This window comes from Electrophorus electricus, chromosome 18 (genome assembly GCF_013358815.1).
Source record: "Electrophorus electricus isolate fEleEle1 chromosome 18, fEleEle1.pri, whole genome shotgun sequence".
Taxonomy (NCBI): Eukaryota; Metazoa; Chordata; class Actinopteri; order Gymnotiformes; family Gymnotidae; genus Electrophorus; species Electrophorus electricus.
Genome location: NC_049552.1, coordinates 9,376,439 through 9,402,702, shown reverse-complemented (window position 1 = coordinate 9,402,702; position 26,264 = coordinate 9,376,439). Strand labels below are relative to the sequence as shown.

General features: G+C 37.4%; 2 protein-coding genes and 1 long non-coding RNA gene across 6 annotated transcripts in view; 1 reads left to right on the top strand and 2 right to left on the bottom strand.

Moving 5' to 3' along the window:
* Positions 1–224: 224 nt before the first annotated feature.
* ptgesl (prostaglandin E synthase 2-like) lies at positions 225–5,550 on the bottom strand. Of its 3 annotated transcripts, XM_027030470.2 has the most exons (8): positions 5,318–5,550; positions 5,132–5,229; positions 3,275–3,469; positions 3,126–3,181; positions 2,820–2,972; positions 2,508–2,708; positions 2,070–2,184; positions 225–1,555 (listed from the first exon to the last, which is right to left on the bottom strand). In XM_027030470.2, exons 3-8 carry the CDS (start codon positions 3,338–3,340, stop codon positions 1,433–1,435), a joined length of 714 nt encoding a protein of 237 aa, XP_026886271.1. In that variant the 5' UTR covers positions 3,341–3,469; positions 5,132–5,229; positions 5,318–5,550; the 3' UTR covers positions 225–1,432. The 3 variants fall into 3 exon arrangements, with proteins under 3 accessions (XP_026886271.1, XP_026886272.1, XP_026886269.1); XM_027030471.2 differs by lacking the exon at positions 5,132–5,229; XM_027030468.2 differs by lacking the exons at positions 5,132–5,229; positions 5,318–5,550 and adding an exon at positions 4,032–4,384.
* On the top strand, positions 4,346–25,618 carry LOC113590364. 2 transcript variants are annotated; one of them, XR_004777122.1, is made up of 4 exons: positions 4,346–4,385; positions 4,514–4,599; positions 18,501–18,587; positions 25,218–25,618. It is a non-coding gene; the product is annotated as an uncharacterized LOC113590364 (long non-coding RNA). The 2 variants fall into 2 exon arrangements; XR_003412098.2 differs by lacking the exon at positions 4,346–4,385 and having other exon boundaries at positions 4,395–4,599.
* Positions 7,123–26,264, bottom strand: part of snrnp200 (small nuclear ribonucleoprotein 200 (U5)) — a 32,081-nt gene continuing 12,939 nt past the window's right edge. Inside the window, exons 22-45 of the mRNA XM_035536329.1 lie at positions 24,726–24,878; positions 23,342–23,422; positions 23,166–23,249; positions 22,084–22,190; positions 21,702–21,820; positions 21,360–21,514; positions 21,051–21,240; positions 20,771–20,944; positions 18,799–18,959; positions 18,422–18,649; positions 17,959–18,150; positions 17,497–17,675; positions 16,411–16,562; positions 14,346–14,454; positions 14,141–14,249; positions 13,858–14,047; positions 13,470–13,634; positions 11,467–11,588; positions 11,243–11,386; positions 8,964–9,140; positions 8,724–8,884; positions 8,403–8,484; positions 8,200–8,292; positions 7,123–8,036 (exon numbers count right to left, since the gene is read on the bottom strand). Coding sequence (XP_035392222.1) covers positions 7,887–8,036; positions 8,200–8,292; positions 8,403–8,484; positions 8,724–8,884; positions 8,964–9,140; positions 11,243–11,386; positions 11,467–11,588; positions 13,470–13,634; positions 13,858–14,047; positions 14,141–14,249; positions 14,346–14,454; positions 16,411–16,562; positions 17,497–17,675; positions 17,959–18,150; positions 18,422–18,649; positions 18,799–18,959; positions 20,771–20,944; positions 21,051–21,240; positions 21,360–21,514; positions 21,702–21,820; positions 22,084–22,190; positions 23,166–23,249; positions 23,342–23,422; positions 24,726–24,878 — 3,477 coding nt within the window. The 3' untranslated portion in view covers positions 7,123–7,886. The remainder of the gene's footprint in view (positions 8,037–8,199; positions 8,293–8,402; positions 8,485–8,723; positions 8,885–8,963; positions 9,141–11,242; positions 11,387–11,466; positions 11,589–13,469; positions 13,635–13,857; positions 14,048–14,140; positions 14,250–14,345; positions 14,455–16,410; positions 16,563–17,496; positions 17,676–17,958; positions 18,151–18,421; positions 18,650–18,798; positions 18,960–20,770; positions 20,945–21,050; positions 21,241–21,359; positions 21,515–21,701; positions 21,821–22,083; positions 22,191–23,165; positions 23,250–23,341; positions 23,423–24,725; positions 24,879–26,264) is intronic.

The window sequence follows — 26,264 nt, the reverse complement described above, 5'->3', positions numbered from 1 at the left end:
TATTGAAAAAACAAACAAGATTCACTTATGCATTAATCTTTTGTTTTCGTATTCTTCCTAGGAATCAAACCCCTCAGGCTCCAGAGCTCCGTTTTCTTTGTCACTACTTTCCAAAATCGCTGCAACTTCAGCATCTGTAAATGTTTAGCATATTTTTGCGAACCAGCTAGCTAGATGTCAATAGAACAAGGAAGTAAATGTTTCTGAAAATGAAGGGTAAATCCTTAGAGATTTCATGATTGTTTATTGGTTAGTTTCATGCAAACTGACACACATTCAATCACGGTGATTAGATGGAGAAGACTTGAGTTACACACGAACACAGGATATTAAAGTAAAAAGATAAAATTCACAAGTTACAGTTATATTAGAACATAGAACATATGCTTAAATAGTACAAAAGTAACAGTTATAATAATTACATAACTCTAATTAAACTAACTGTGAAAGCAGCACTTATCCTGGACTGATATTTTAATGAAGAAATTATAAAATCTAAATTACATAATTGTTTCCACCCCAACAGTAATCTGACCATTACCTTGTTGGCTCCAGTATTCTGTATGCACATGCTGAGAGGCAGATGACGTGCATCTTAACCTATATCTAATCTCTCATAGGCAATTAACTCTTACTAATCAACAAAACTGACAGGGCAGACTCTACAGATTGAGGAAGTGTTTGAACCATATTTCTGCGTTGCATTAAAGCAAGGATATTAATAAAAACATTTAGAATGGATCACTAAAGAATAAATAAAGAATAAAGAAAATAATAGATATACAGATAGCAATAAACAAAATAATCATTTCCAGTTTTATTTTTAACATTGTATAATCACACTAGCACTAAGGACTTTATTTTTTGCATAAATCAAGATATTTAGAGTGTAACCAATGCTACATGCATCAGTTTGTCCGATGTTTTGTTTCACAGATATATTTAGTCAAAGACTGTTCCTGCATACTCTTCTGTAAAATACTAAATGAATCCTTGTTTTTTTTTTTTTCTTTTTGCAGCAAGAAACTTTTCATAGGCATTAGAATCAGTAAGGTAGTCATAACCCAGTTTGCAAGGCACATATTAAATCTATGCCTTAGACATATTTTCAAGAAAAGTCACTAGGAGAATAATTTATCATTGTTGAGGCAATGCTACTCGATGGAGGAAAACTGAATACCATTCCACATACCAACAGTTGGCTATTGTCACTTTACAACAACAGAAAAAAAAAAAAAGGATTCAATAGGGGTACAATAAGGGTGTTACCTGACATGAAATTAAGGGGATTGCATTTGTAAACCAGGAGAAACCTTCTGTCTTAAATTCAGCATATGGTACATTGAATTACATTGCATTTGACCCTGCTTGTATCATATGCCACTAATTTCCCATAAAGGAAAGGTCTCAAACTCGAGTACTTGAATTAATTTTAATTGCAATTATGATGTACAGTTTCCTCCATGCACCTGTACCATTTCTTTACTTTAGTGTTCTCCATCATGTCGTTAAATGCTTGAAGACCTTCCATAACTCTTAGAACACCAAACACTGCCTGTGCAAAAGAACAACATTAAACGCTGTTCAAATAATGAATGTAAAATTCTCATTAAGCATACAAATATATACTGCAATAAGTGTATGGTTTAGTAAGAGCTATGCCTTAGTAAGAGCCATTTTAGACTTACTTTTTCCATACTGAAAGTAAACAAATAAAATGTGGAAAGTTCACACTCTTGCATCAATAACAATCTGAGTCATCTCTATACATTATGGATTATTATTCAAGATAAATTTAATCAAAACTAAATCTCAAAAGGGTTTTTGTAATTAAAATAAAGGACAAAAAAGTGGAAAAAAAAGTCATAGCAACATACAAAACTAAATCAATAAATAACATGCAGTGCTCATAGTGACACTGGAATGTCAGGTGAATTAAGCATCACGTTCTAGTAGGGCAAATTTCAAGCGGAGCATTGCATTAGTGTTTGTCTGTACATTCTCTATGACCTTAAATGATCTTTATCAATCTTAAATAATTCCTCTCTCAAACAAGCAGAAAATCCTACCAGATCTGCAAGGTTGGGATTATCTCCCCCCATGAATTTCTTCTTTCCAATGGCTGCTATCCATTCATTGACAGCCTTATAGAGGTCCTGTCTCACATCATCATGTAGGTTATGTCTATGTTATTGAGAAGGGACATGGAGATATAACAGAGTCAATAACCAAGGACAATTAATAATACAAATAGAACCTACTAGTGTTCTAGAAGAACTACTCTGTCTAGTTATAAGTTCAAAAATTTGAATTATTATTATTATTATCATCATCATTATTAAGTTGCATTTATATAGTACCAATAGAATTCATGTACAGCACTGGAGTAGGCATCAGCACAATGATTATCAGTTTTACTGATTAACACATCAGAATACTTAAATCTGAATAGTAAAAGACACCAAGATACTATCATATTTAAAGTAAGTGATAAGTATTGCTCTAACCTATTTCTGAGCCTTTTTGAGATGATCCACATGGCAGCTGCTCCAAAATACTTGGCAAAAAAACCTTCAAAAGTGCCAAACTTGCCTTCACTGACTATGTAGTCAAAGGAAGCTAGAGCCTCCATTGGCGTGCGGTATACATTAGGAGAAATAAGGTGCACAAGCCAATCATCTGCCCATTTGCGCCATTTAATTTCCTCTCTGAAAATAAATATAGACATCAAGTAGCCAGGGTATGGAATGTGGTCTATCAAACATAGTATAAACTACAACATGTCTGCAGTCCTGTCCATCATCAACCATGATACTTACTTTCTGGAATCTTTTTCCAGATACATTTTCCCACTTTCTGCATCATCCACCATCACCCAGTACTTGTTGCCGAATTCTGTCACCTCTTTTCCAATGTCAGTTTTTGCTTTCATTTCAGGATAACAAGCAACAATCTGTGGAATTGTCTTCTCCCTAAGAAAGGGTTTCAAGATTGTAACCCCTCACATATATTATGAAATTCGTTTTTGTGTGTTTTCTACAACAGATTAACCCAATTTTTGCAGATGTTTATCATAAAATTTAATTCAGATTATAATATCATGCAACTATGAAGTCTATACTTACTTGCTAATCAGGTAGGTCATCAAAACACTAACGATGACAGATGAGTCATTAAGTTGCTATAGAAATGGAAGAAAGAAAAAAATATTGACATTGGCCGTTTTTGCTTGTTTTGACACATTGCAACTCAAAATACTAAAAGAACTACTTACTATTTTTCCATTCACCATCAGGATGGGCACTTTTCTGTAAGTAGACCAATTTATTTCCTGCCGCATAACAGGATTAACTTCCACAATTTCATATGGAAGCCCATGGTAGTCCAAAAACACTCTCACTTTACTGCAGAATGGGCAAGTTTTGTACTGATACAGTGTCAGCTTAAGATCTGTTCCAAGATCTGGTACCTATAGAAGGATAAAAATTGCAGCTGTTAGAACAGTCTGGAAGCATGTCTGAAAAAGGAGGCTTAAAGAAAACTCGAACTGACACTTCAAGAAACAAAATCTTTCTGAGCCACTGAAGTTTCATGCTTTCTCTACTATAATACAAATAACTCATGATGGGTTTAATAATTTAGCACAGAACACCTGCAGGGCAGGAAAGTCTCCAAGACTGTAGAAGGGTAATACCACACTACAATCTGCCTACACGTCAGTAGTAGTGATGCCAATACTTATGCATATATACCTAGCCTACAGACGCAAGAAGCATTGAAAAATACTACGAAAGAGAGATGTTTAGAAGCTGTCTGTAGGCTTATATCCAGTGTTCACATGACGTAAACCTTTTTTTAGTGGGTTATATGGAAAATGACACCTTTAACTCTTGAGAAACTGATATTCATGAAACTGTTTTGTATCAAGTGCACAGTCAGTTAAAGTAGTCTAAAAATTATTATTATTGTTATTATTACTATTATTATTATTATTATTATTAACAACAATCAGAATAATTATTATTATCTACCTTAGACTCTTCTGCAAGGTGCCGCTGAAAAGTAAGGTTGATTGTGTGGTACAATCCGAACCCACCACCGATGAAGAACGCACAACCTAAAACTTGTCCGCCACGCATTAGTGCAGGTCTACACTGCAAAAGTTTAGATCTTAACCTTTCACCGATAGTTCCATAACTCCTTCCTGGGGTTCGTAGAGAGATCCGTGTAGCACATATGGCTGCATTACCTGGGCGGCAATATGGGGTCTCATAAACGATTCTACCGACCTTGTAAATTTTTCGAGCACAGGCCGCAGCCATTTTGGTTTTATAGAAAAAAAAATGAAAAGGGTACCGCTGCAGCTCTGAGCACTAGCAGAAAGGGTAAGTGTGCCGGGTATCTGCTAACTATATTTCAACTGCAGCCAATGAGATACTAGATTTTTTTTGTCAATCACCTTTTATTAGCCAATCGACAACAGAAGTTACTTGTCTATTATTTTCCACGATAGCCACTCATCTTGACAACTCTTCTACAAGAAGGCGGTTACTGCGGTGCAAGTGGTTAAAAAGCTATCGTGTGAAAATACTGTGAAAGGTCAGTAGCCCTGTGAAACACCGTTGAAGCAGAATTTGTAGGTGTATTTTGCGAAACTGTATAAACACTTCAAACTACTGTGCCACTTAGTTTGTACTGTAAAAAAGCACGAATGTATAATATATTTTCATAGAAGGCTGCACTAATGCAATGCCCAATGCAAATAATTTTTCGATTGTGGCAGTCAAATATAGTGCAACTACTGAACCAATTGACAATTTTAATACAGTTGTCACATGTTTTGGTTCCTTCTTCCAATGAAAAAGCACTCCGAAGGAAATGATCGCATGTGATTCTATATTTAAATTATTAATTTTCTCTAGTACCTAAAGTGGAAAAAGCGTAACTGTCTCGGAAAATTGGGTCGCCCAATTACCTAGTAGGCTTCTGGCCATGCGTGAACAGTACGCCTCATGAGGCCTTTTACGCCGCGTTCGTAGGTTTACTCGGTGTATGGAGTTATACCTTTTTTTTTCTTCTAATCTTTCAACTAAAGCGCTCGTTTTACATAGGGGGGTGGTAATGTAATTACCAGCGTTCCTCTATGATTTTAGTCCCGTCCGAATGCGCAGTCAGTCATTTTTACCGACTGGCCATTCCCGCATCAGTAAGATTACGGACTTTTACATTCTGTAAAACGAACCATAAAATCATTTATATGAATTCCACAAAATAGATTTTATGAATCTCAAGTAGGGAGGCGGCTGAGGAAACATACAGTTTCGTTGTGCGTTGCACAGATTTCTCAGGTCGTTGAAGTCTGTAGCAAACCTCTGGTGTTGTAGCTACCATATCCAGAAGCCAAAAATCTCAGAAGCACGATGTTTCTGGCAGCTTCGTGTAGCATCGCCTATAGCCTAAAGACGTGTTATGAAAGTGTAACCTGCTAAATTTCAAACTAAAATTTAATGATTACTATAAATGGGTTATAAGACTGGTTGTCATCCTCTACTTTATCAGTGGTCACAGGACGCTGTTGGCTGGATATTTTTGTCCCCCAGGGCTCAGTATTAGCCCTAGCCCTTTCTATGACCTCATAGTTTCCTTTGAGAGCTCCCTGGTATCACCATCTGAATCTGCTCATAGCCTGGGCATAACTTTGGACAACCAGTTGTCATTCTCGACTCATATTTCAAATCTGACCTGGTCTTGCAGACTTCTCCTTTGTAACATACAAAGGATTCAGCCCTTTCTCTCGCAGGAAGCTGCCCAGGTCCTTGTGCAGTCTCTTGTAATCTCAAAGATAGACTCCTCCAACTCGCTTCTTGCTGGTCCTACATGCTACATGCTAGGTTAGGTTACTGAGGTCCCCTAACCAAGGGCTTTTAGGACTAAGTGAAAATTCAAGTGTGACCATGCCTTTCCAAATTCCTCCAACATACAAAGCTCTCAACAGTATCCAGAACTTGTTGTATAATACTGTGGACATCTGAATCTGTCCTGATGTAAACTCATTGTAAACTAGATAAGGGCATTGTGAGTTAGCTATGGTATCCCAATTAGTTCCTATGGTCTTACTAGGTGATTTCTTTGTTGTCTCAGGTAGTTCCTAAGATGTTACCTAACTAGATTTTGAAGAATTTTGATCTTGGATTGGATTCTTTTTGAGGTCATCTTTCAAAGTTACGTCTGTGCTGTAAGAACTTAAATAATTGAACCTAATCAACATTGCCTCCAACAGCTCCTGTGATGTGTTATATTCTGCCCGACAACACCGGCCTATGTGATAAAAACGCTCCAGTTTACAATTTTTAAATTATACACTGAAAATAAAAAACAATACATTCAGTGGTGATTCTAGAAGTTTCTATTTCTGCATAAAGTTGACCAAAAACTTCATAAGACTGTCACATAAGTCCAAGAAGTAGTTTAAAGAGAATCAAACAAATTAGAAAACACATTACTCAGTCATTCCTTTATTGAGGGAAATTATTCAATATTATACATCGGAGTGGCAAAGTTGTGCAAACCTTTGCTTTCCGTATCTGGTATTACCCCTTGTGCAACAACTGCAACTAAACATTTCTGAGGATTGTTTAGACCTGCACTTCAGCTTGGAGGAATTTTAGCCCATTCCTCTGTACAAAATTGATTCAACTCAATTATGTTGGTGGGATTCCTCCCATGAACTGCTGGCTTCAAATCCTTCCAAAACATTTCTGCTGGCATAAGGTTACTTAAAAAAGACCACTCCTGGGAAAACCAATACTGGCCTTTAATTTCCTCCATTTGAACATAACCTGTGTGCCTGTGGATCACCCACTCACACTTGATAGTCATCTCATTGAAAACATCTAACTAAAAGCTCATCTCGAAATTATTTGCTAATCTTAAAGGTTCATATAGTTTTGGCAGATATGCAATATTAGATCATTTCCCCTCAATAAATGGGTCTAATTTGTCCCATTGGTTCTCTCTACTTTTAGCTCTGGTGTGACAATCATATTTAAATACAGCCATTTTTAAAGGGTTCACAAAGTTTCAAGCACCGCTGTAAATAATAAGTGGACTAGAAACCAATAATTGTAGCCCCAACACAAATTACCCATTTTATTAACACATTTAGGTACATGGTCACAACACATCTACAAATCTGGTATGAATAGCTATAAAACCACAGAATTTCACCATATGAGTCCACGGAGAAAATGAGATGTGTGTGTGTGTGTGTGTGTGTGTGTGGGGGGGGGGGGGGGGTTAAAATGGGTATAGACTGGGAAAATAGGACAACATGCAAGAAACCCTGGACTTCATAGTGCTAATACACTTATTTTAATTGTAAAAAGTTTTCTTCCAAATGAACATCCATGACACAGAAGTAGTAGTTTCGACTTTAGATCAAATTAGGACAACTTACCCACTTCCTGACGTAGCATAAAAGTTGTTTTGTTTCTTCGGAAACGCAAATTATATTGAAATGTGACATGTCTAAGCATATCGCACCCCCCCCCCCCTTTTCTTACAAAATTGGACAGATCCTTTTAGCCATCAACCAAGATCATACATATACAAAGCAATTATAGAGACAGTCAAAATCAATTGTTAATTTATAGGTTAATGTTCATTTTCACACAATTTGTCAAGAGCGATTTTTATCACATTCCTTGCATTTTTTCACTGAGCAAAACCAACAAAAAAGAAAAATAGAAATGAGAAAATATGTCTAAAAAATGCTATGGCTTGCCACATATTTAGAATTATGCTCATTTCACAATAATATGAAATATGAGAAAATCATTCTGCTCATTAATTGGTTTTAGCAGTCTCCAACATTGATACCTTTCTGATCAGTCTGAGTCACTATCTCTATCGCTGTCAGCCTCTTTGATGTCCACACTGAATTTGTACTCCTGGTCACAGCCCATGTATGCATCACTCATGAAATACAGTGTATAGTTATGGACTCCAACAATAGGTGCCACAAAGTCCAGTTTCACCTGATGAAAACAAAGATTAAAATTAATTTTTAAATTAAAAAGAGGCGAAAACCCTCAAACACAACATACCCATGTCTCAACCCTTGGAGTACAATACTGGATCACAAGTTTAATATTTGGCCAGTGTATTGTTCAATCATAGATAAAGTAAGTGTAAACCAACCTTGGCTTTCTGCTGCAGAGTCAACCTCTTAATGGAGATGAGACTGTTAGATTTGGGGTCCCCAATCACAACCCACCAGCCCTCTTCACGCTTCTGCACCAACACAGAGTGGCCAAACAATACTTTACACATTAATTTCTCAAAGAAAAACATAGGGGCCAAAAATAGTACTGCTGTTCAGTAGAGTAACAGATTTTACTTGCCTGAGGAAAGAGTGGAGCAATCACAGGTCCTGTAACCTCTTCCTCCCTCTCCAATTGCACTTGAACCAGCACTGGACTGCCACTGTAAATTAAGCACATTACTTTAGCTTTTCCAAAACTCACTCATGCAATACATACAAAGTCTATTTTAAATATGGTGAATATTTTGTAAAATGACATTCTTTAAATTCTTTTAAAAATGCTACTAGTGTGAATGCAGGCTCAGACAGAGGAAGCAAGCTCCTGTCCTGCATAAAAAAAGGTCACTGACAGCAGGGTTGACTAATGAAATTGCACGAACAAAAACACAGTAGTACTCACCTCTTAATATCATCTTTGTCAGCCACTTCGTAAGACAGCTCAATGTTGGGGTAGCGGTTACAAAAACGTGCCACGTCAGCCATCTGAACATCTGACAGTTGCAGAAGAGCAGTACGGTCCTCATCCTCCATTTCCATGATATCAAAGATACTCTCCACACCCTACAGGAAAAACAGTAAGACATGCAAATCCACAAGTAGTAAAGTCCCCACACCACCAAACCATATAGCTGTTTCTAACCTTCTCAGTGCAGCGTTTGATGTGCTCTGATGTGAAGTGAGGCAACTGCTTGAGATATGAATCTTTAGACCACATGGCCTGGGTCACCATTTGAGCCAACTCCATAGCAGCCAAAGCAGGACTTAGCCAACCATTACTAGACAGCACATCTACACAAGCCTGGATTAGACGCACAGCCTGTAGATACAAACAAAATGGGGGGGAACAGAAAGATGACATCCATTTCTGATAACATTAACAGATATAACCAGATGCAAAGTCCAAGCAAACATTTCACAAATAAGACCTGTCAATGACTGGTATTAAAACACTTAAAACAAATGCTCACCAGTCTTTGGAGACTGAATTAACAAGGTATGAACAAGCAGTTTGGCAAAAACAGCAATGAATAAAATTTCACAGAAGTTGTGCACTACAGTTTCTAAAAAAGCAATTTAGCAGTCATATTATTCACATTTGACAAGACTGCAGCCTATAGCACTCACCAGTGATTCAAACCAAATTTAGCATGCTTCCACAACTTGAAACTCCATACAATGCATTCCATTTTGGTGACAGTCTGATACCCATAGCCAAGTTTTAGCCAGATCTCACCATTTAGCCTTCTGGAGGCGTCATGGGCTTAATTCAGCAAAACACCACCAAAGGGAGATGCCTGTATGACAAACCCTTGGGAAGAGCTTGTGATGTGGTTTCTGGTATGAAGTGAGTGGGCTGGGCGCTATGTGAAATTTTACTGGTTTTGCACAGAATATTTGACATCCTGGGAATAATTAAAATATTTTTTAAAATAAAGTCTCAGGTTACTGTAAATCTTTACAGTAATGCAAAATGAGGAAATGCAAATGACATCTATTTGGCTATCAGTACCAAAAAAAGTTATGACCAAATCATGTACTGGTGCGATTGGCTGCAATCTGAAGTACTTGACTGAAGACAGTGGCAGCCCAGTGGTTAAGGTACTTGACTAGGAAGGCTGCCAGTTCAAGTCCCACCACTGACAGGTTGCCACTGTTGGGCCCCTGAGCAAGGCCCTTAACCTCAATTGCTCAAGTTGCATTCAGTCATAACTAAGTCGCTCTGGATAAAAGTGTCAGCTAAATGCCATAAATGTAAATACTGGATTGGGCAAAAATTATAGGCCTACTGCAAAAAGTTTCATTTTATGCAATTATCAAAATGTAAAATGCAGATTAAAAAACAAAACAAAACAAAAAAAAGCTTCTTTTGCTTTTATCTAAAAATAGATCCATAAATAATGTTGAAAAGGTGGAAGTACACTTGAGCAACATTTAATTTTTAGAAGGAGCACAACAGTAGTGCACCCCGAGGCCAGTTCTTACCAAAATGAGTAGATGTCTTCAGAGCACAGACAGTATGCATGGAAGTGGATTAACACGACAGTGGGTGAAAAGTGAAGCCACTGTATCTGATGCTCTCTAGTGGTTGGCTGCAGTACAGCCTTCAACCCTGCACATTTCCATGCTAGTGAATGGCTCAGATGCAAATTTTCAAATTATACACATCTAATGTTTGGGGGAACTGTTCTATAAACTCCTCTGGTGTGTTAATCTCTGTCAGAATATATTTATTATGATGAATGGGTTTTACTTGGTGAGATTTAAATATATTTAAAGTGTAGCAATGAGATGACTGACAGCTAGTATTGGTCAAATTACAGGCAGCTGACAACAGCAGCTATACTAACCATTGCATGACTTTTTATCCTTTGAATGTGTTAACTGACTGTTCGCCTTGACAATTCTCAAGTAAAACAAGCCATTGTTCAACAGAAAACTGTTCTAATAGACCCTCAGTGTTAAGTTCTTTGCAGTGTCAGAAAAATAGTAGAAAAAATGCAAATATGACAAATTTTGTGCAGGACTAGTTTGCAGAAGTAGGTTTTGCATATAATGCAAATTCATTAAAAAATTCATCATGACAAATTGAGGGACAAAGCCTCAGAATTCTGAGTCTGTGACCAATATGGTTCAGAAGGCATGTGCTAACATTTAATATTTTGCATTATATTGCTACCTTCAGGCCAATAAGGGTGTCTGTATTTGAGTGCAGTTTCATTTCACCTTTCATCCAAGTTTTCTGCTCCTGGACCTCATGGTTTGGTCTGCATGATTGTGCAGATGGTTTCTTAAACTCATTTAGTCTCATGAAACCAAACACTAGAGAGTCCAACATTATGTGCCTGAACTCAAATAACCGCCCAGTTAATAAAAAGGTTTTCAGTGCTGTTAAATATTTGGGGTCTTTATCTCCCTCACCTTGCTGAGAATCTCTTCAGTGTCAGATTGAAGTTCAGCACTTAGCTGCATGCGAGAAAGATGGGCCTGCAACAGCAAGTTTGTCTTCACGTGCGGGTCATTAAACTTGGGATTGTTCAGCTTGTGAGGCACCTTCTGGGCCAGCTACAAAAAAAACCAAAAACATTCAGTACTGTCTTTAAAGTGAACCATTATAAGTTTTTGAATTTCTGCATGTGATGCACCTGACGAAGTAGGGTATCTTCGTGGTGTCTGATGGGAATGTTCTTGTACTCAGCAGCATTTGAGATGATCTCAATCAGGCCACGAATCTTAGTCTTGGCATTCAGAGACATGCTGAATAACTCTGTCAGAAATAAAAACAATCTTCAGCCATGTCTCAATCCATAGCATTTTGCATCATATATGCACCAACATCATGTGCTCTTTCAGTTCTTAAATACTACCCATTTTAAATTCTAAAAATGAGGCAGCATTATATGCATCCTTTAAAGCTGAAGTAATCCCACCCTGTAACAATAAGCTTATTTAAATAATTTTATTCAATGTGGTGAATAGATGAACACAAGTCATCTTAAAAAGTTTTCATTACAAGCATATTAGCTATTCTGTGGCTCCAGATATATGGGGAGATTTTGGACAGTTACCGTTAGAGAGAATGTTTGACTTAGCTATTTTGCCTGCAGGGTCATTTCCCCTCTTTCCGAGCAGAAAGCTTTGTAAAAAGCAAAAATGACTCGTGATGTAAATACTAACTAGCCCAACTCAGAAACATGTCTTTATGTACCCTTATGTGCACCTCCAGTTAAGTTCATTGTAGCTACACAGTATTTTCCACTGGGCAGGCACAAACCTACTAAAAGTGTTCAACAACTTACTAAAAGACAATTTTATCTTCATTATAGCGTTATTGTTAAAGGCTAAACAATTTTAGCTTCATTGCTATTAGGCTAAAGGTTATGCTGGGGAAATACTGCAAGCACTGTAATACTGTAATGAAAGTCTATTCTCTCATTTATACTTACAATTTGCAATCAGAATTACAAATTATTCCAGAAGTGAATGGATAGTGACTTATGACTGTGTGCATTTGGAGAGGTTTTGGTTACTTTGGAGATGTCTTGGACGCCTAGAGAATATACTGTGCATCTCCTGAGAAATTTCATGTATATGCTCAAAATTGTTCAATTTATATGACAAGACCCTGGTGAATCAGGAAATGTAGTGCATGACTGAAAATGAATCTTCAGCATCCAAATACACATTATACACCCCAAAAATAAAAGGTGCTTTTTGTTTTTCTTCTGCATTAGATGAGCTCAAATAGAACCTAAATGATGGAAATGTAAGCCTGGATGTGAATGGATGTCTTGGCCCAAGTGTCTACTTTATTTTGAATCCTGAATGATCATTGTACTTTGTGTACAATTTTAGATAACTAGTGTTAAAGTGAACAAGTACAAATTGTTCAAAAAGGAAGGTGCACTAAGGGTAATCCAGCTCATATCTAGAGGTTGCTAAAACAATCTCTCCTTTCTCTTTTTGCTTCATCCCTTGTCCCTTTATTAGGCAGCTATTCTCAACCAATTCTCAATTATCTGTTAGGTTTCACTTGGTTGCCTGTTAGGATTGTTATTCTAGTGAACTTAATACTCCTGGTCATTAATAGAATTCTAGTCAATGATTATTGCGCATGTTTTTCCTATCTATGCTTATTCAAAAAAACATACTTGTATCTAACAATATATTAAAATTATTAAAACCACTACAAATTCAAGTCTAGCCTTTGAATGACTGAGTATTATTTAGGTGGAAGACCACAACACTAATGATGCCAGTGTGACAGTGACATAGTAGTGGGTATTGTTGAGCAGAGTTGCTGGAATTTTTACACGTCACTGTTGGATTGCAACAATGCATTACAGCACCACATCTGCCTTCACTATCACTTCTGTATTGGGAAATACCCAGCCACATAATGTTAAGTCAGAAGTAATATAACTATGGCCAGTAATGAAAATGGGAGAGAATGGGTGAACTGTGCAAGCCAACAATTAAAAGCTACTTTTTGTAATCTACAAAATAAAGATTGATAAAGATCCGCTATAAAGATTCTGTTGCAAAATGCACCTAAACACAACAATCTAATGAAGTGGCCACTGAGTGTACATACAAGATATGTGCTTCTAAAGTGGCTGGTGTATGGAGAAATACTGATCTTTCTTACCAATGGTGGTATAGTTAATGTAGTAGTAGGCTGCAATCATGCCCAGATTGAGGGGAGCCACGTCCATCTCATCCTCAATACTGATGCACTTCGACTGCTCTAGATCTTGCAGTGTGTTCTCCACCAGCTCTGATAAGTGGTCAGACAGGTGCCTGTGAGACATGCCTGCCATGGCAAAGGCATTAAAAATAGGGAAGTAATAAAGGTAAATACATAGGTAACAAATCCATGATGTGCACAAAACTGATGAAAAAAATGCTGATATTTTATAATCAAGAACTGTATTAAACACATTTGTTTGTTTACTAGAGCACTGCATTTCTGTTGTTTAGCCATCAGCTCTGATTTTTTATTTATTTATTTATTTATTTTTACAGCAAAGTCTCACCCTGCAAATTGTAGTAATTAGGGTTCTGGGTCATGCGGCGGTAAAGGAAAGTCCAGGTCAGATAATCCACAGCATCCTGCTTGTTCTCCACCGTTTTGGTGACAATCTCAGCATTGAAGTGGTCATGTAGACAGTGGTCCAAGTGAGATTCAACCGGCAGAGGCTCATAAAGGAATTTCTTAAAGAAGTCCTTAAGGAAAGAGTGTCAGGGGGATGTAAATTGGGAAAATTATCCAGAACTGCAAAAAGGAAAAATGTTTAGTGCTTGAGATCTTGGCTATACCTTTTTGGAGCCCTGGCACATGATGACACAGCGCCCCTCATCATCCTGTAAGGGGCGATTGGCCTTTCCTACCATCTGTAGTACGTCATAAATTGGGTAGTCAACATAACTAAGGAGATGAAAGAAACATCCATTCTGTAAATTCAATGAAGAACTATGCCAATTTGTTTGCCTATGGAATAAGAAGTCGTGCAGAAATACACACGCATGAATTTTGCCATTGTAGTATTGCGTGTCCATGACGATCACCAAGTGGGCAGAGATGTTTGTTCCCCAGCAGAGGGAACGAGAAGCCACCACAACCTGAATGGCACCTTTTATACAAAAGAGACAAGTTACACAAGAATGCTGGTATAAGCCAGTAGTCTCAAAATGTTAAGAAGTGTTCCCAATACCACGTCAGCTACTGCCGTTATAACACACTATTTGTTACCAAACATGATCTCAGATTTTGCAGGTTAAGTACACAGTTTCCAGATGAACCAAACATTTCGGACAGAAGTCCTTCATCAGATGTGCAAGCAAAGTGCCTCTGAATTAGTAGTAGGAGCCAGTTTATATAGGAAATAGTAGATCTTTAGAACCCCATGGAATGAATGTTATGATTTAAAGTTCCAAGAATGTAGAGGAGTTTGAGGTTTCCTAATTTAATTGATGTGATAGCAACAGCTGGATATGCAAACATATGTCAATGCCGTTTCCTTTTTAATACTAATGGACACTGCACTTTGCTTGCACAGCTGACAAAGGACCTCTGTCTGAAACATTGTTTTGTGTGTGTGCGCGCACTATATATATATATATATATATATATATATATATATATATATATATATATATATATATATATATATATATATATATATATATATATATATATATATATATATATATATATATATATATATATTTTTAGGGGTGGGACTTTAACACGTTAATTTTGATTAATTAATTAGAAATTAGAAAACAACGAAATAAATTTAACGCATTTTAATCACACTTTTGCACCGTGGAACGTTTCTCAGTGCACGAGTTCCAGGCATACAGATTATATTGACGCACAATGTGATGAGCATGATGGAGATGATGGAAGAGGCTACGCTGGTGGATGGGAAATTTAAATACAAGAAACTTCCAGATGGAAGTACAAACAAAAATGTTGTTATTTGCACTTTATGCAAGAAGGAGTTTGCTCATCACAGGAGCACTTCCACCCTTCGTTACCACTTCAACGCAAAACATGTTGGGGCTAGCGCGCAGGTCAGTAATGTTAACTTGGCTGCTAAATGTGATAGTATTCCTAGTACGAGCAAACAGTGTCGCCAGTCAACACTTGACCACATGTCGGGGTTCACATTCAGAAACAAAATGTCAAAGTCCACGTCAGACAAATTGACCAATTCACTGGCGAGATGGATTGCTGTGGACTGTCGACTGCACTCTGCGGTCGAAGATAAAGGGTTACAAGAGACGCTGCAAATTGCGTCAGCTGATGCAAGTTACGAACTGCCGTCCAGAAAGGCAATGTCCTTCCCTGCCCTGGCCAGATATTTTCTGGCCAGTCCTGCCAAGTCTGTTCCTTGTGAGAGACTTTTCTCACTTGCTGGTAACATAGTTCAGAAGAAGAGGGCAGCATTGACCTCTGAAAATATCGAAAGGCTAGTTTGTCTCTGTAACTGGCTGAGGAAGCAGTAGATGTTATCATAAGGCCAATGGGTTTGTTACTGACTTAACTAAATGTTGATCAGATTGACATGCTCCATGTTGTTGTTGTTTAATTTTGGGAGTTTTGCTCAGGATATTGGAAGAATAAGAAGAACTGAAGTCCATCAGAGGATGTTTTTTAATACCATTTTAGATGATGGTAGACAACATTTTATCCATTTTATTTATAATGGGAGCAGTTGAAGTCAATCAGTACTTTTTGGTCAGAATTTCCAGTGTTCTGAAAACTGTTTGCTCTATGTTTTCTGCACTCATCTGTTGGTCTGTGTAGTAGACTGGTGGGAAAATAAACAAGCTTAAACTTCAAAATCTTATGTTCATTGATTCAATCATCATCCAAACTTAAATTAATATTTCTCATGTTAAATATTGAAATGTGATTAAATGTGATTAATTTCGATTAATTACAAAGCTTCAAATTAATTAGATTATTTTTTTAATCATCAAGTCTCACCCCTTATTTTTTTTATATATATTATATATATATATATATATATATATATATATATTTTTTTTTTTTAAATAAAAGGTATCCATATTCTTACCTGAGCTGAAAAGCTGCTCGACAATTCTGCGTTCTGTGGTTGAGAGCCCCTCATGCAGGTAGCCTACACCATTAGAGAGCGTCTCCTTCAACGTTGCGTCAGATAGCTTCTCCAGGAATGGGGCCAGGTCCTTCTCAGAACAGTGCAAGAACCTACAAGGCAATAAAGAATAATAGAGTACTGTTGAGGATATAAAAATATTTTGTAGGGTACAAATTACCCAGGTGATCTAACCAGATGTGGCCATCACAGTCATCATCTCAGCAAGTTCAGAGCATTTTCTCTGTTTACATATTTTGTAAAATTCACTTTAAAAGGTTCTTACATATAGCAAGGTACCAAAATGTTTTATACCAAAGTTTTTCACATCTCAGCTCTTCCTAATGAGAATCACTTGACCTAGTACATGCCAAAGAAATATGGCCCTAAAGCTGAAAATATGATCAATATATGATCAGATGCGACAAACATGCATCAATACATCAAGTTTCATGTATGCAAATGAAAAATGAGCATTACAATAACTATAGCCAAAAATGGTCTTAAAAAACAAAACAGAAAAGTCTAATCTGCACATATTAGTGATCAGTATGGCCAAAACATACCCATTTTTTTCCACTTAGGACTTTCACTCATCTATACTGTTCTTTCACATGCACACACAAAGTTAGTATCAATCTGCTGCACTTTCAGCAACTGTAAACATTTTGCATAACATTTTAGCTAGCTACCTGTTGATTGAACAAGCAAAGGTTTGTGACATGAGGGGTAAATCTTTAGTAATTTCATGATTATCTATGAGTCCGATTCACACAAATTGCCACATGAATCCACCAATCACACGAGTCCCAAGTGACATGAATGACATATGGGCATATTTAACCTCTCTTCATTGACCCTTAACTCCTACTATTGACAAAATTGAAAGGCGGATTCTACAAATTCAGGCAAGGTTTGAATCATATTTCAGCACTGAACCACAAACATTAATAAAAACAAACACTGAGAAGCATCAAAGCAACAGATAAGGAGGAAGTGGGACCAATGACGTGACTGCTAGCACAAACTGGGGAGCTCTCAACATACCTCTGTGGGATTACATCAGCAGCACAGAATGTAAGGATATCAATGGCAGTGAGGCGTGTCTGACGCCGAGAAGGAACAAACACCAAGGTTGGTTTGGTAGGAGAGTGCTTCATGATGGCATGGTACACAGGTTTAGCCATAGACAGCAGACGGGTCTGTGTATGACTCACATTAAAGCCCTGAGAAAAGTGAAGGAACAGACAAGGAAAACAAAAGGTAAAAAGAAAAGCAAACAGGTAAACAAATGAAATAATTTGCAATTATTTAAATAAACACCCATAAATAGGTTGCTTTAAAAGTAAATTAAAACTCAGTTCACTCAATGTGGATATGACAGCAAGTCCTTCCTCTGGAATTTGGATGTGCTTACAATTTCAAGAATTCTAGAAAGAGTTTCATTTCACTGCGTGTTATACTGTGTATGACTATGTATGTGACGAATAAACCGAACTTGAAGAGTACCTGAATGTGCAGCTCCAGTAGCACAGGTCTGACATTGGGATGGAAGTTGAATGTGGCAGTAGTGCTGCAGCCCAGCCAGTGGGCTACATCTTTAGCATTGGACAGAGAGGAGCTAAGTGCCACAATGCGGATGGGCCGCTCAATTTGAGAGGATATGTACCTCATTCTTGAGCATATCACTTCCAGAACAGGCTAGAACACAAATTCAAATAGAATGAACATTTACTGAGAGATCTTCTTCTGCAAGAGGTGTTATCACAAAGGAGCTTTGCAGAAATCAGGTTTACAGAGAATCCAGGTCCAGGCTCAAAATGAGCAAGTCACAGGCAGCGATGGCAAGGGGGAAAAAAAAAAGCTCCCTAAGCATTAGAGGAAAAATCATGAGTGGACACAAGGGAACCCATTCTCCTCTGGTTGACACTAAATGGCAAACCAAAAACAATGAATAAATAAATGAGCTTACCCCATTTTCTCCTCCAATGAGATGAGTCTCATCCACAATGAAGAGGCTGACATTTTGAACATTTTTTCTCTGTTTCCAGCGGCGTGACAGGATGTCCCACTTTTCTGGGGTGCTGATGATGATGTCTCCTTTTCCCAGTAGCTTGAGATCAGTACTGGTCTCTCCAGTGAGTATGACCACCTTCTTATTCAGAGCATCTTGAAACTTCTGGTGCCAATCTACAAACACCTATACAGGATAAGTATTACAAACATGTTCAAATATTAACCTATGTAAAGTGTGATGGTGTTGATTATTGGGTCATGAGATTAATAGAGATAAATGGGTATAACTAATGATATTTCCTATATATTATTGTAGTACATCTTAGGGCATACCTGCTCAGCTAGAGCCTCCACTGGTGTAATATAGACACAGCGTCCTTCTGTGTTGTGCAGCAACATCCTGAGAATGGCAAACTCTGCACAAATTGTCTTCCCACTGCCAGTGGGGGCTCCCACAAAAACATTGTCATCACTGTTGTACACTGCATTGAACACTGCAAGGACGGAAGAAATGAAATTGACTCATCTGGGACAGAAACTATTGGACACCTTTTATACACTTTGTTGTGGATTTGATTTTGAACAGACATAAGACTCATTTTTACCCATTAAGTAAAGATTGCTCACCCACAAATTAAGTGAAACTATGCTTTTAGAGTTTTGAAAACTAATTGAAAAAAATAAAATCAAACCCTGAAATCTCTAAGCCTACATTCACACAGCAGGTACAAGTGGCACAATTCCAATTTTATCACGAAATCAGATTTTGTGCTCGACTTTTTAATGATCTAGATCTGACATTAGTCCAAAGAGATCACACACTGAACTGAGTCACATCTGCAAAACATCAATTCTTCAGGTAGCACACTAAAGAGGAAAACAGCAACAGCCACTAACCTAAAGATATTACTCATCTTAATCTGAAAATGCTCGTATCAACCTGCAGTAGAGGCTGGATGCAAATTTGGAAACAAATCATGGAAGCATGGAGTGGTTGCAATATGTGCCTTCTAGTTTTTGGGTTTTTTTTGTACAGAAAAACATCCCAAATTTCTCTGAGGTTACTTCTATGAGGATCTCTACAGACAGTTCCTTGGACTTCTTGGCTTGGCTTTTTTTGTGATAAGGTCCTTCAATTTATACTGCATTATGTCCAATATATTCAAGTTGCAACAGGCAGACTCCAGTTCAGTTCTATAGACATCGCACAGATAATTAAGCCAGAAACGTAACTGACCACAATTTATAGTGCCACAGCAAAAGGTCTGAATTTTCTGAATGAGATTTAAATTTGTTTTTTAATCAACTTTATAAATGCTCTAAAAACATGTTTACACCCAATTATGGGTAGGGCCCTACCAAATGTATGGCTATGAAAACGGATTCGCAGACCGTTTCCAGTGAAATACGATTCTGTGAAATGCAGGAAACTTTAAAATGTTTTTTTTTTACTAGTTGCATGCAGAATTATATGCCAGACCTCACTTTTTTCTGTTGCTATGGAGACCAGTCTGAGATTAACACATGGAGGATTTATGCAAAAACAGTAAGATAACATTATACATTTTTGACCCGTGTTGAAAATATTTTTCCAAGGGAGAGTTAGGAGGCGAAGATACATATTTATTAAGACAGGGACTATGAGCACTTATAGACCCAGTCTAAGTTGACAGTTTGTGCAACTACACTTTATAGTATACAGATGTTACTCATCCCTACTGGGAAAATGTCTAGGAGTTCAATGTCCAGTAAGAGAAGAGGCAAGTACTCCAATCAATAGTAACACAAATATTGTATTTTAGAAGTTGTTTGAGGCTTAACAACTTTCTAAACTGGGATGTGTCTGGCACTGCATATCAAAATTCAGCGATATTACCATGTTTAAACATAGACAAGTGTTGTTTTAATCATCCCATTGAGCGAGAAAGCCTTACACCACCTCCTGATGTTCAGTGCTGTTGGTTAAGATTGTCTATATGGCAGGCTAGCGTGGTGAAGCATAATTACTATTGTAGATATGCAGTTAAATATGTTAATAAATACTGAAATGTAGCATGCATCTTAAAATATATATATATTTTTTTAAACCTAGGGCATTAATTTATGTGAATCTAGTAGGGCTTTATTATGGGTGATTTGATGGTAGGCTGATGGGTAAAAATGATATCTATTGAAAATAAAAATCAAATTCACAATACCTTGCGCAACAAGTAGAGGGTTTAACACCTTAATCCACTGCATCTAAATGTGTGTTTTGTGAAAGTTTATACTGGTGTAGGTTTGTATAAGTGAGCCTGATCCACACCTTGGGTCTGAATGGGGTTGAAGAAAGGGAACTTGTTTTGGTAGAGGCTCTCAAAGGCAGCATTTCTCAGGGCAGATACAGGCAGAGGCTGCAGGTCTAGGAGCTCGGTTGGAGGAGGATACTTCTCTGGGAGGATCAGGTGTCGGAATGATACTGGGAGTTGAGTTTCACATGCTAGATGAGTGACATCAAAAAAAAAATTTCACAAGGAATGTGAGTTAACATATTTGAGTGTGAATGACAAAGAACACAGATACATGTAAAGCCTCTTGTAACTTACATAGCCATCGGTCTGAGACCACTCTGATGAAGTACTGTGGAGGTAATGGCTCAAACACAGGCACAAAGAATGTAACCAAGTGCTCATCCTGAGCATACTTGGCCTTGAGCAGAAAATACTCATGGTGCAGAATCACCTCACTGTCAACATCCTCCACCAAAATCCAAAATGCCTCTGATGAGCCATGCACCTGAGAAACATTTAAGAAAAATAAATAAAACCAGATCTTATATCAATAAAATGAGAATCATAAAGATGCCAATGTCTGTTTTTGTATATTACACAAGGTGTGGTATAAGCCAGACTGACCTTGTCATCCCATTGGAAGTCTGGTGTGATTGTGAGCTCCACCTTAAGTGTGGAGCGGGTAATGGGCTGCAGGTGCACAGACAGGTCAAGTTTGGGGAATTGGTGTACATACTTATGAACGGTTTTCCCCATCTTTGGCATGCGGATCAACTCACCTGACAGAGAAGAAGTCACATTAAATGCAAGTAATTTGATAGAGGAAAACGTATGTTACTATTGATCTGGAAACTTTGTGTACTTCACTACAATTTTGAAAAGAAAAATAAATAAAATGTGAACACACATACATACAAATATATTCAAAAAACACACACTTAAAAAGATACTAAGTATAACACCAACCAATTTCATTGTGGTTCAGATCATACAGACGCTCAAAGGGGAAGCTCTTTTTCTCAATCTTCTTAATGACTTCTTCAGGAAGTTTACGGAACTGACGCAAAGGAGACATTGACAGCCACCTGAGAAAAAAAAATAAATTGTGGCTTAGATAAGTCAAACCAAATCTATTTATATAGTGCTTTTTTACAACAGACGTCACAAGCAACTTTACAAATGTCCGAGGCAAAGCCCCCAGTGAGAAAGCCAAGGGTGACTCAATGGGGGGGGGGGGGGGGTACCCCAACCTCCTCTGGCCGAAAAGTATGTTCACAAATGTAGTAAACTCTTCCTTTTCAACCTGATTTTAAATATTCAAATAAAAAAAAGATTCTAAATTACTTACATCCTTTTGTCAATCATCTTGCAGAGATTCATTGTCTTGTCCGTGAGCTGTGCCCAGCCACGGCCCAGAACAATCTCAAAGATAGCCCTCATTAGCCGACCAGCACTCTGTACACAAAGTGAAATTATATTTGATCCAAGATAGTATGCAGAAATGACAACATTGCTCATCCATCATTTATTCTCTTGGACATCATAGAAATGTGTACTCAACTGCAATGTTTACTCTTGCATATTTTACTAACTGTCATGTCTAATCTAATCACATTTGTGATTAAACAACTGAAACATGCTTGGATCCATCACACTTTCATCAAATAACGTTGCTTGCTAGTTAACATTAGCTAGATAAAAATGTGACTTTACAAGCTGGCTGTAAACCATCTGTAAGTGTACAAAACGTACCAACACATTTAGTTATATAGCAGATGGTCTAAATACAGCCAGTGTGTAGCTACTTTCACATGCACTGGACAATACATACTTAGCATACTTTCAATGACCTCTATTCTCTGCAACTACTGGCAAACGACGCAGGTTGGAAACAAATGCAGCCGGTGCATATGCATCGCTCACTGCTTGTTGCGCTGATACTGATAAACTGAAATGTGGCTATGTAACTATGTACATAACATTGTACATAACTATGTACTAGTGCTGGATAATAAACAGTGTCACAATAAAATGTATGTGGAATAACTAAGCTTTTGACATTCTAACTTGATATGGATAGCTGTAACAGCAGAAATAAAAATGACAACAGCCAATCGGTCAGTTTTGGCTTGTATGTCAAAGTATACAGGTATTTTCTACTGCAAAGCTTTGTTTCACCTATATGAGTGATCATATTTTTGCCACATCGCCCAGCCCTACTATGTACATAAAATATTAATCTAAGTAAACAACCCATGTGTCAGTTCAATACTGCCGGTATTTATATAGGTACAAACACATTCATTCCACAGTATAATCTTGCACCCCTCCATTTAACTTAAGATATTACAATACAATGAGTGTTGGAGCAGGGAAATTGAAAATTAGATCCTTAAAGGCATTAATAAAGAGTTCATATTGTAAACTTGCCTGTGTGACATAGACCATGTCAGCCATTAGAGCAAAGCCCTCCAATTTGAGCTGGGAGATGTATGCTTGCAGTAGAACATTTATCTAAGAAAGAGACCGCAAACTGTAGTTCTAAGAGAGTTCACATCACTAATAAGTGTCAAAAAAATTCTCTCGCAACATGTACACCGCCCAACCTTAGCACTTGGCTCCTCAATGCTTTCTTTCACTGGGATGGGTACCCTCTCCAGAAGCTTCTGAAGCTCTAGTTTCTCCTCCTGTCAGAACAAAGATTATTATTTCACATATACATTTTATGGATAATTTAATGTAGTGCCTTCAACTAACTGTCAGCCATCGACAGAATGTAGCCACTGCTGATTAAGTTGTGGCTTTTTTCTTTTTTTTTAAACAGTCGGCTAAAGTGGCAAATGAGCAACAGTGACCAGCCATGAAGCTGTCATCTATGCATCATATCAACTGCAGAAGTTTAAAATTATTTCTTATTATTCCATCAGCCAATGGTAGAAAACTAGGAAGTAAAATTACCATCCAAACTGAAAACCTGACAAACCACATGGGCCATAAGGGCAAAGCTCGCCAATTTGAGCCGGGAGAGCTTATTTTCTGGCCACCTGCATCATGCATTACTGCTTTTAGTATATTACTTATAATATAGAACAGTAAATCACTGAATTTCTTTACTAGGTAACTGCTTTTATTTATTTTATTTGATCCTTTCCCATTCTTTAGGAATGATCAGTGGGAAAGAAAGTCATCTTTTTTATACACAGATATACAGTTTTTTGTTAACGCATGCTGCAGCTCCAAAAGAAGTTACCAGCCACTGGCCAGTCACCCTTGTTTTATTTTTTAAATTGTATTTTTTCACTAAAGGAAACCTTAACCCACAGGTCAGGGGTTAAATGGTGACTAGTGAGGTTAACATGGGACCCTACATAATGGTGCACACACGCAGAAAAAAAGTACCCCCTTCAGGTTGGTAATGTGAACATAGCCTTAAGTTTTAATTCAATACTGGTTTATTATGAGCATGGCTTTTCCCACAATATAATATTCTGCACAAAGCAAAATCTATATGAACAGGTCCACTTGAGTCCTTATTTTTCTGTGGCCAATTTTAGATCTAATGTAAAGTTCTTTGCAATATAGCATACTCCTCATGATGGCATATCACGAACCTGACTCAGAACTTAAAAGTACATCATCCAGCAAAGCACAGTGAGTATCAGAAGCCAGCCGATAACAAAATCTGAATAGCATGACAATGAAAAGCTACACTTGACTGAATCCATATGAGTCAAATGGAATGCAGCCACAGGAATGCATTAAAAGGAATGAAATCCAATCATTTATAGGGCTGATCAGTGAAAAATTGTTTAGCGCTGCTTTAAATGTCTTAAATGAGAAGAGGAACAGAGAGGTCCATTTTGATTTCAGTATGTCTTAAAAATCCAGTGAAAATGCACCAGGGAATGCTGCTTATGACTTTAAAGAGTTAAAAAGCATAAAAACTGAATGAATGCAATAGAACAGTATTCAGTATAGCAATGCAAGTACCTCTCTGACAGTGATGTTCCTGAACTCTGAGGAGAGAGAGAAGACCCTGAAAAGCTCAATTTCACTCAGCGTAGGCTTCAGCAGTTGGTTGTAGGTCATTATGGAATCATGGGTGATGTAAAAATGACTGGCAATGCGGCCCAAATCAGTCACCTATGGAACAACACAGCTTAGAGACTTTGGCCACACACACATCCTTCTTGAACAAGACACAAATGAATAAACATTAAAAGAAACATTTGACTGAATTTTGTGAAAATTAAAACACTCATATATAGTGCAATCTATATACAGTACATTTACGTCCCCTCGCCAATCATTTAGGTTCCATTTGAGCTCACAAGTGAGTTGTATACATTTGTAGCTGAGGGAGCACTGCTTGTCAGAACAGCTGTCAATCACTCCATGTGCGTCTAGTAAACACTTGTGAAGTAAATTGATTACTTTGGCATGGGTGCAGAATCAGGTTAAGTCACTCTTTTTGTACTGCAGGAGGAAACCAGAGACCACGAAGACGCAGACACAGGGAGAACATGGAAACTCCATGCACCAGAGACTCAATGTGCCAACAATCAAGCCACCATACTGATTTTTCAGAGTGTACAAGGGATGTACACTTCTGTTATATACTGCATTCTTATACATCTCAGTCTCCCTACTTGTATCATTATATTCAGCTCTACCTGAGTAGCACAGCAAGGACCAAGTCATATCAAATCTTGTAGTGCGAGTACCATTGTGGCAAGTAGTAGGAAGTAGCTATGTACAACAGCCAAAGAGAATGTGAGAAAACTCAAGCACATGTCCAACTGATGCATGTGAATATATAACTGTCTTACACTTGTGTATAACTTTCTTAATTAACAGTCGAAAATTAAAGCTTTAAAACGGAATCATTTGTGTCAGTATGATCTGGGAAAGCATTTGTGAAGAGAGATATTTTTTCTTTTCAGGCATTATGCTTTTTTTGTATGCCTCAGTCATAAGCATCAGAGGTTTCATTTTAAACACTGCTCAACTGTTGAATGATATGAACAAATGGGCTTAAATTAGTCGAAAAAATAATTGTACATGTTTCTATAAAACTTAATAGCCCTATTTTGGGGTCTCACACACACACACTTTTTATATATATAAATAATCAAACATTTTATTGCACTATTTACTGCCAGCTCTCTAACGAATAGACATTCCTTGCTGCCACAACTCCTCCACAATTTCCTTTGCTTTTTTTCTCCCCCTTGTTTCTGTATAAACTAGTGCAGAAACAACCACTATAGCCAGTTTTTCAGGTTTCATCTTGACATAACTACAGTTCACATGTGTATTTTCTCATACATAAATAAATAAGGTCACAGCACAGGTGATATATTGTGTAATCTGGTACAATGATTGAGATTTTCACATGGTGTCCACTTGGCATTAGTTGAATACCAAAGGGTCATTTAGCTACAATGGTAAATTTAATAATAGACTATAATAGAAAAAGCTACATCTATTCTGTTAATAGTATTGATAATAGTTAAAAGTGTGTCTTAA

Excerpts from the sequence above, each read along its gene's own strand:
- ptgesl (XM_027030468.2), bottom strand. The coding sequence starts at position 4,322 with ATGGCTGCGGCCTGTGCTCGAAAAATTTACAAGGTCGGTAGAATCGTT. Across the intron at positions 3,182-3,274 it reads TGATGGTGAATGGAAAAATA|CAACTTAATGACTCATCTGT; the intron begins GTAAGTAGTTCT and ends CCATTTCTATAG. Across the intron at positions 1,556-2,069 it reads ATCCCAACCTTGCAGATCTG|GCAGTGTTTGGTGTTCTAAG; the intron begins GTAGGATTTTCT and ends TCTTTTGCACAG.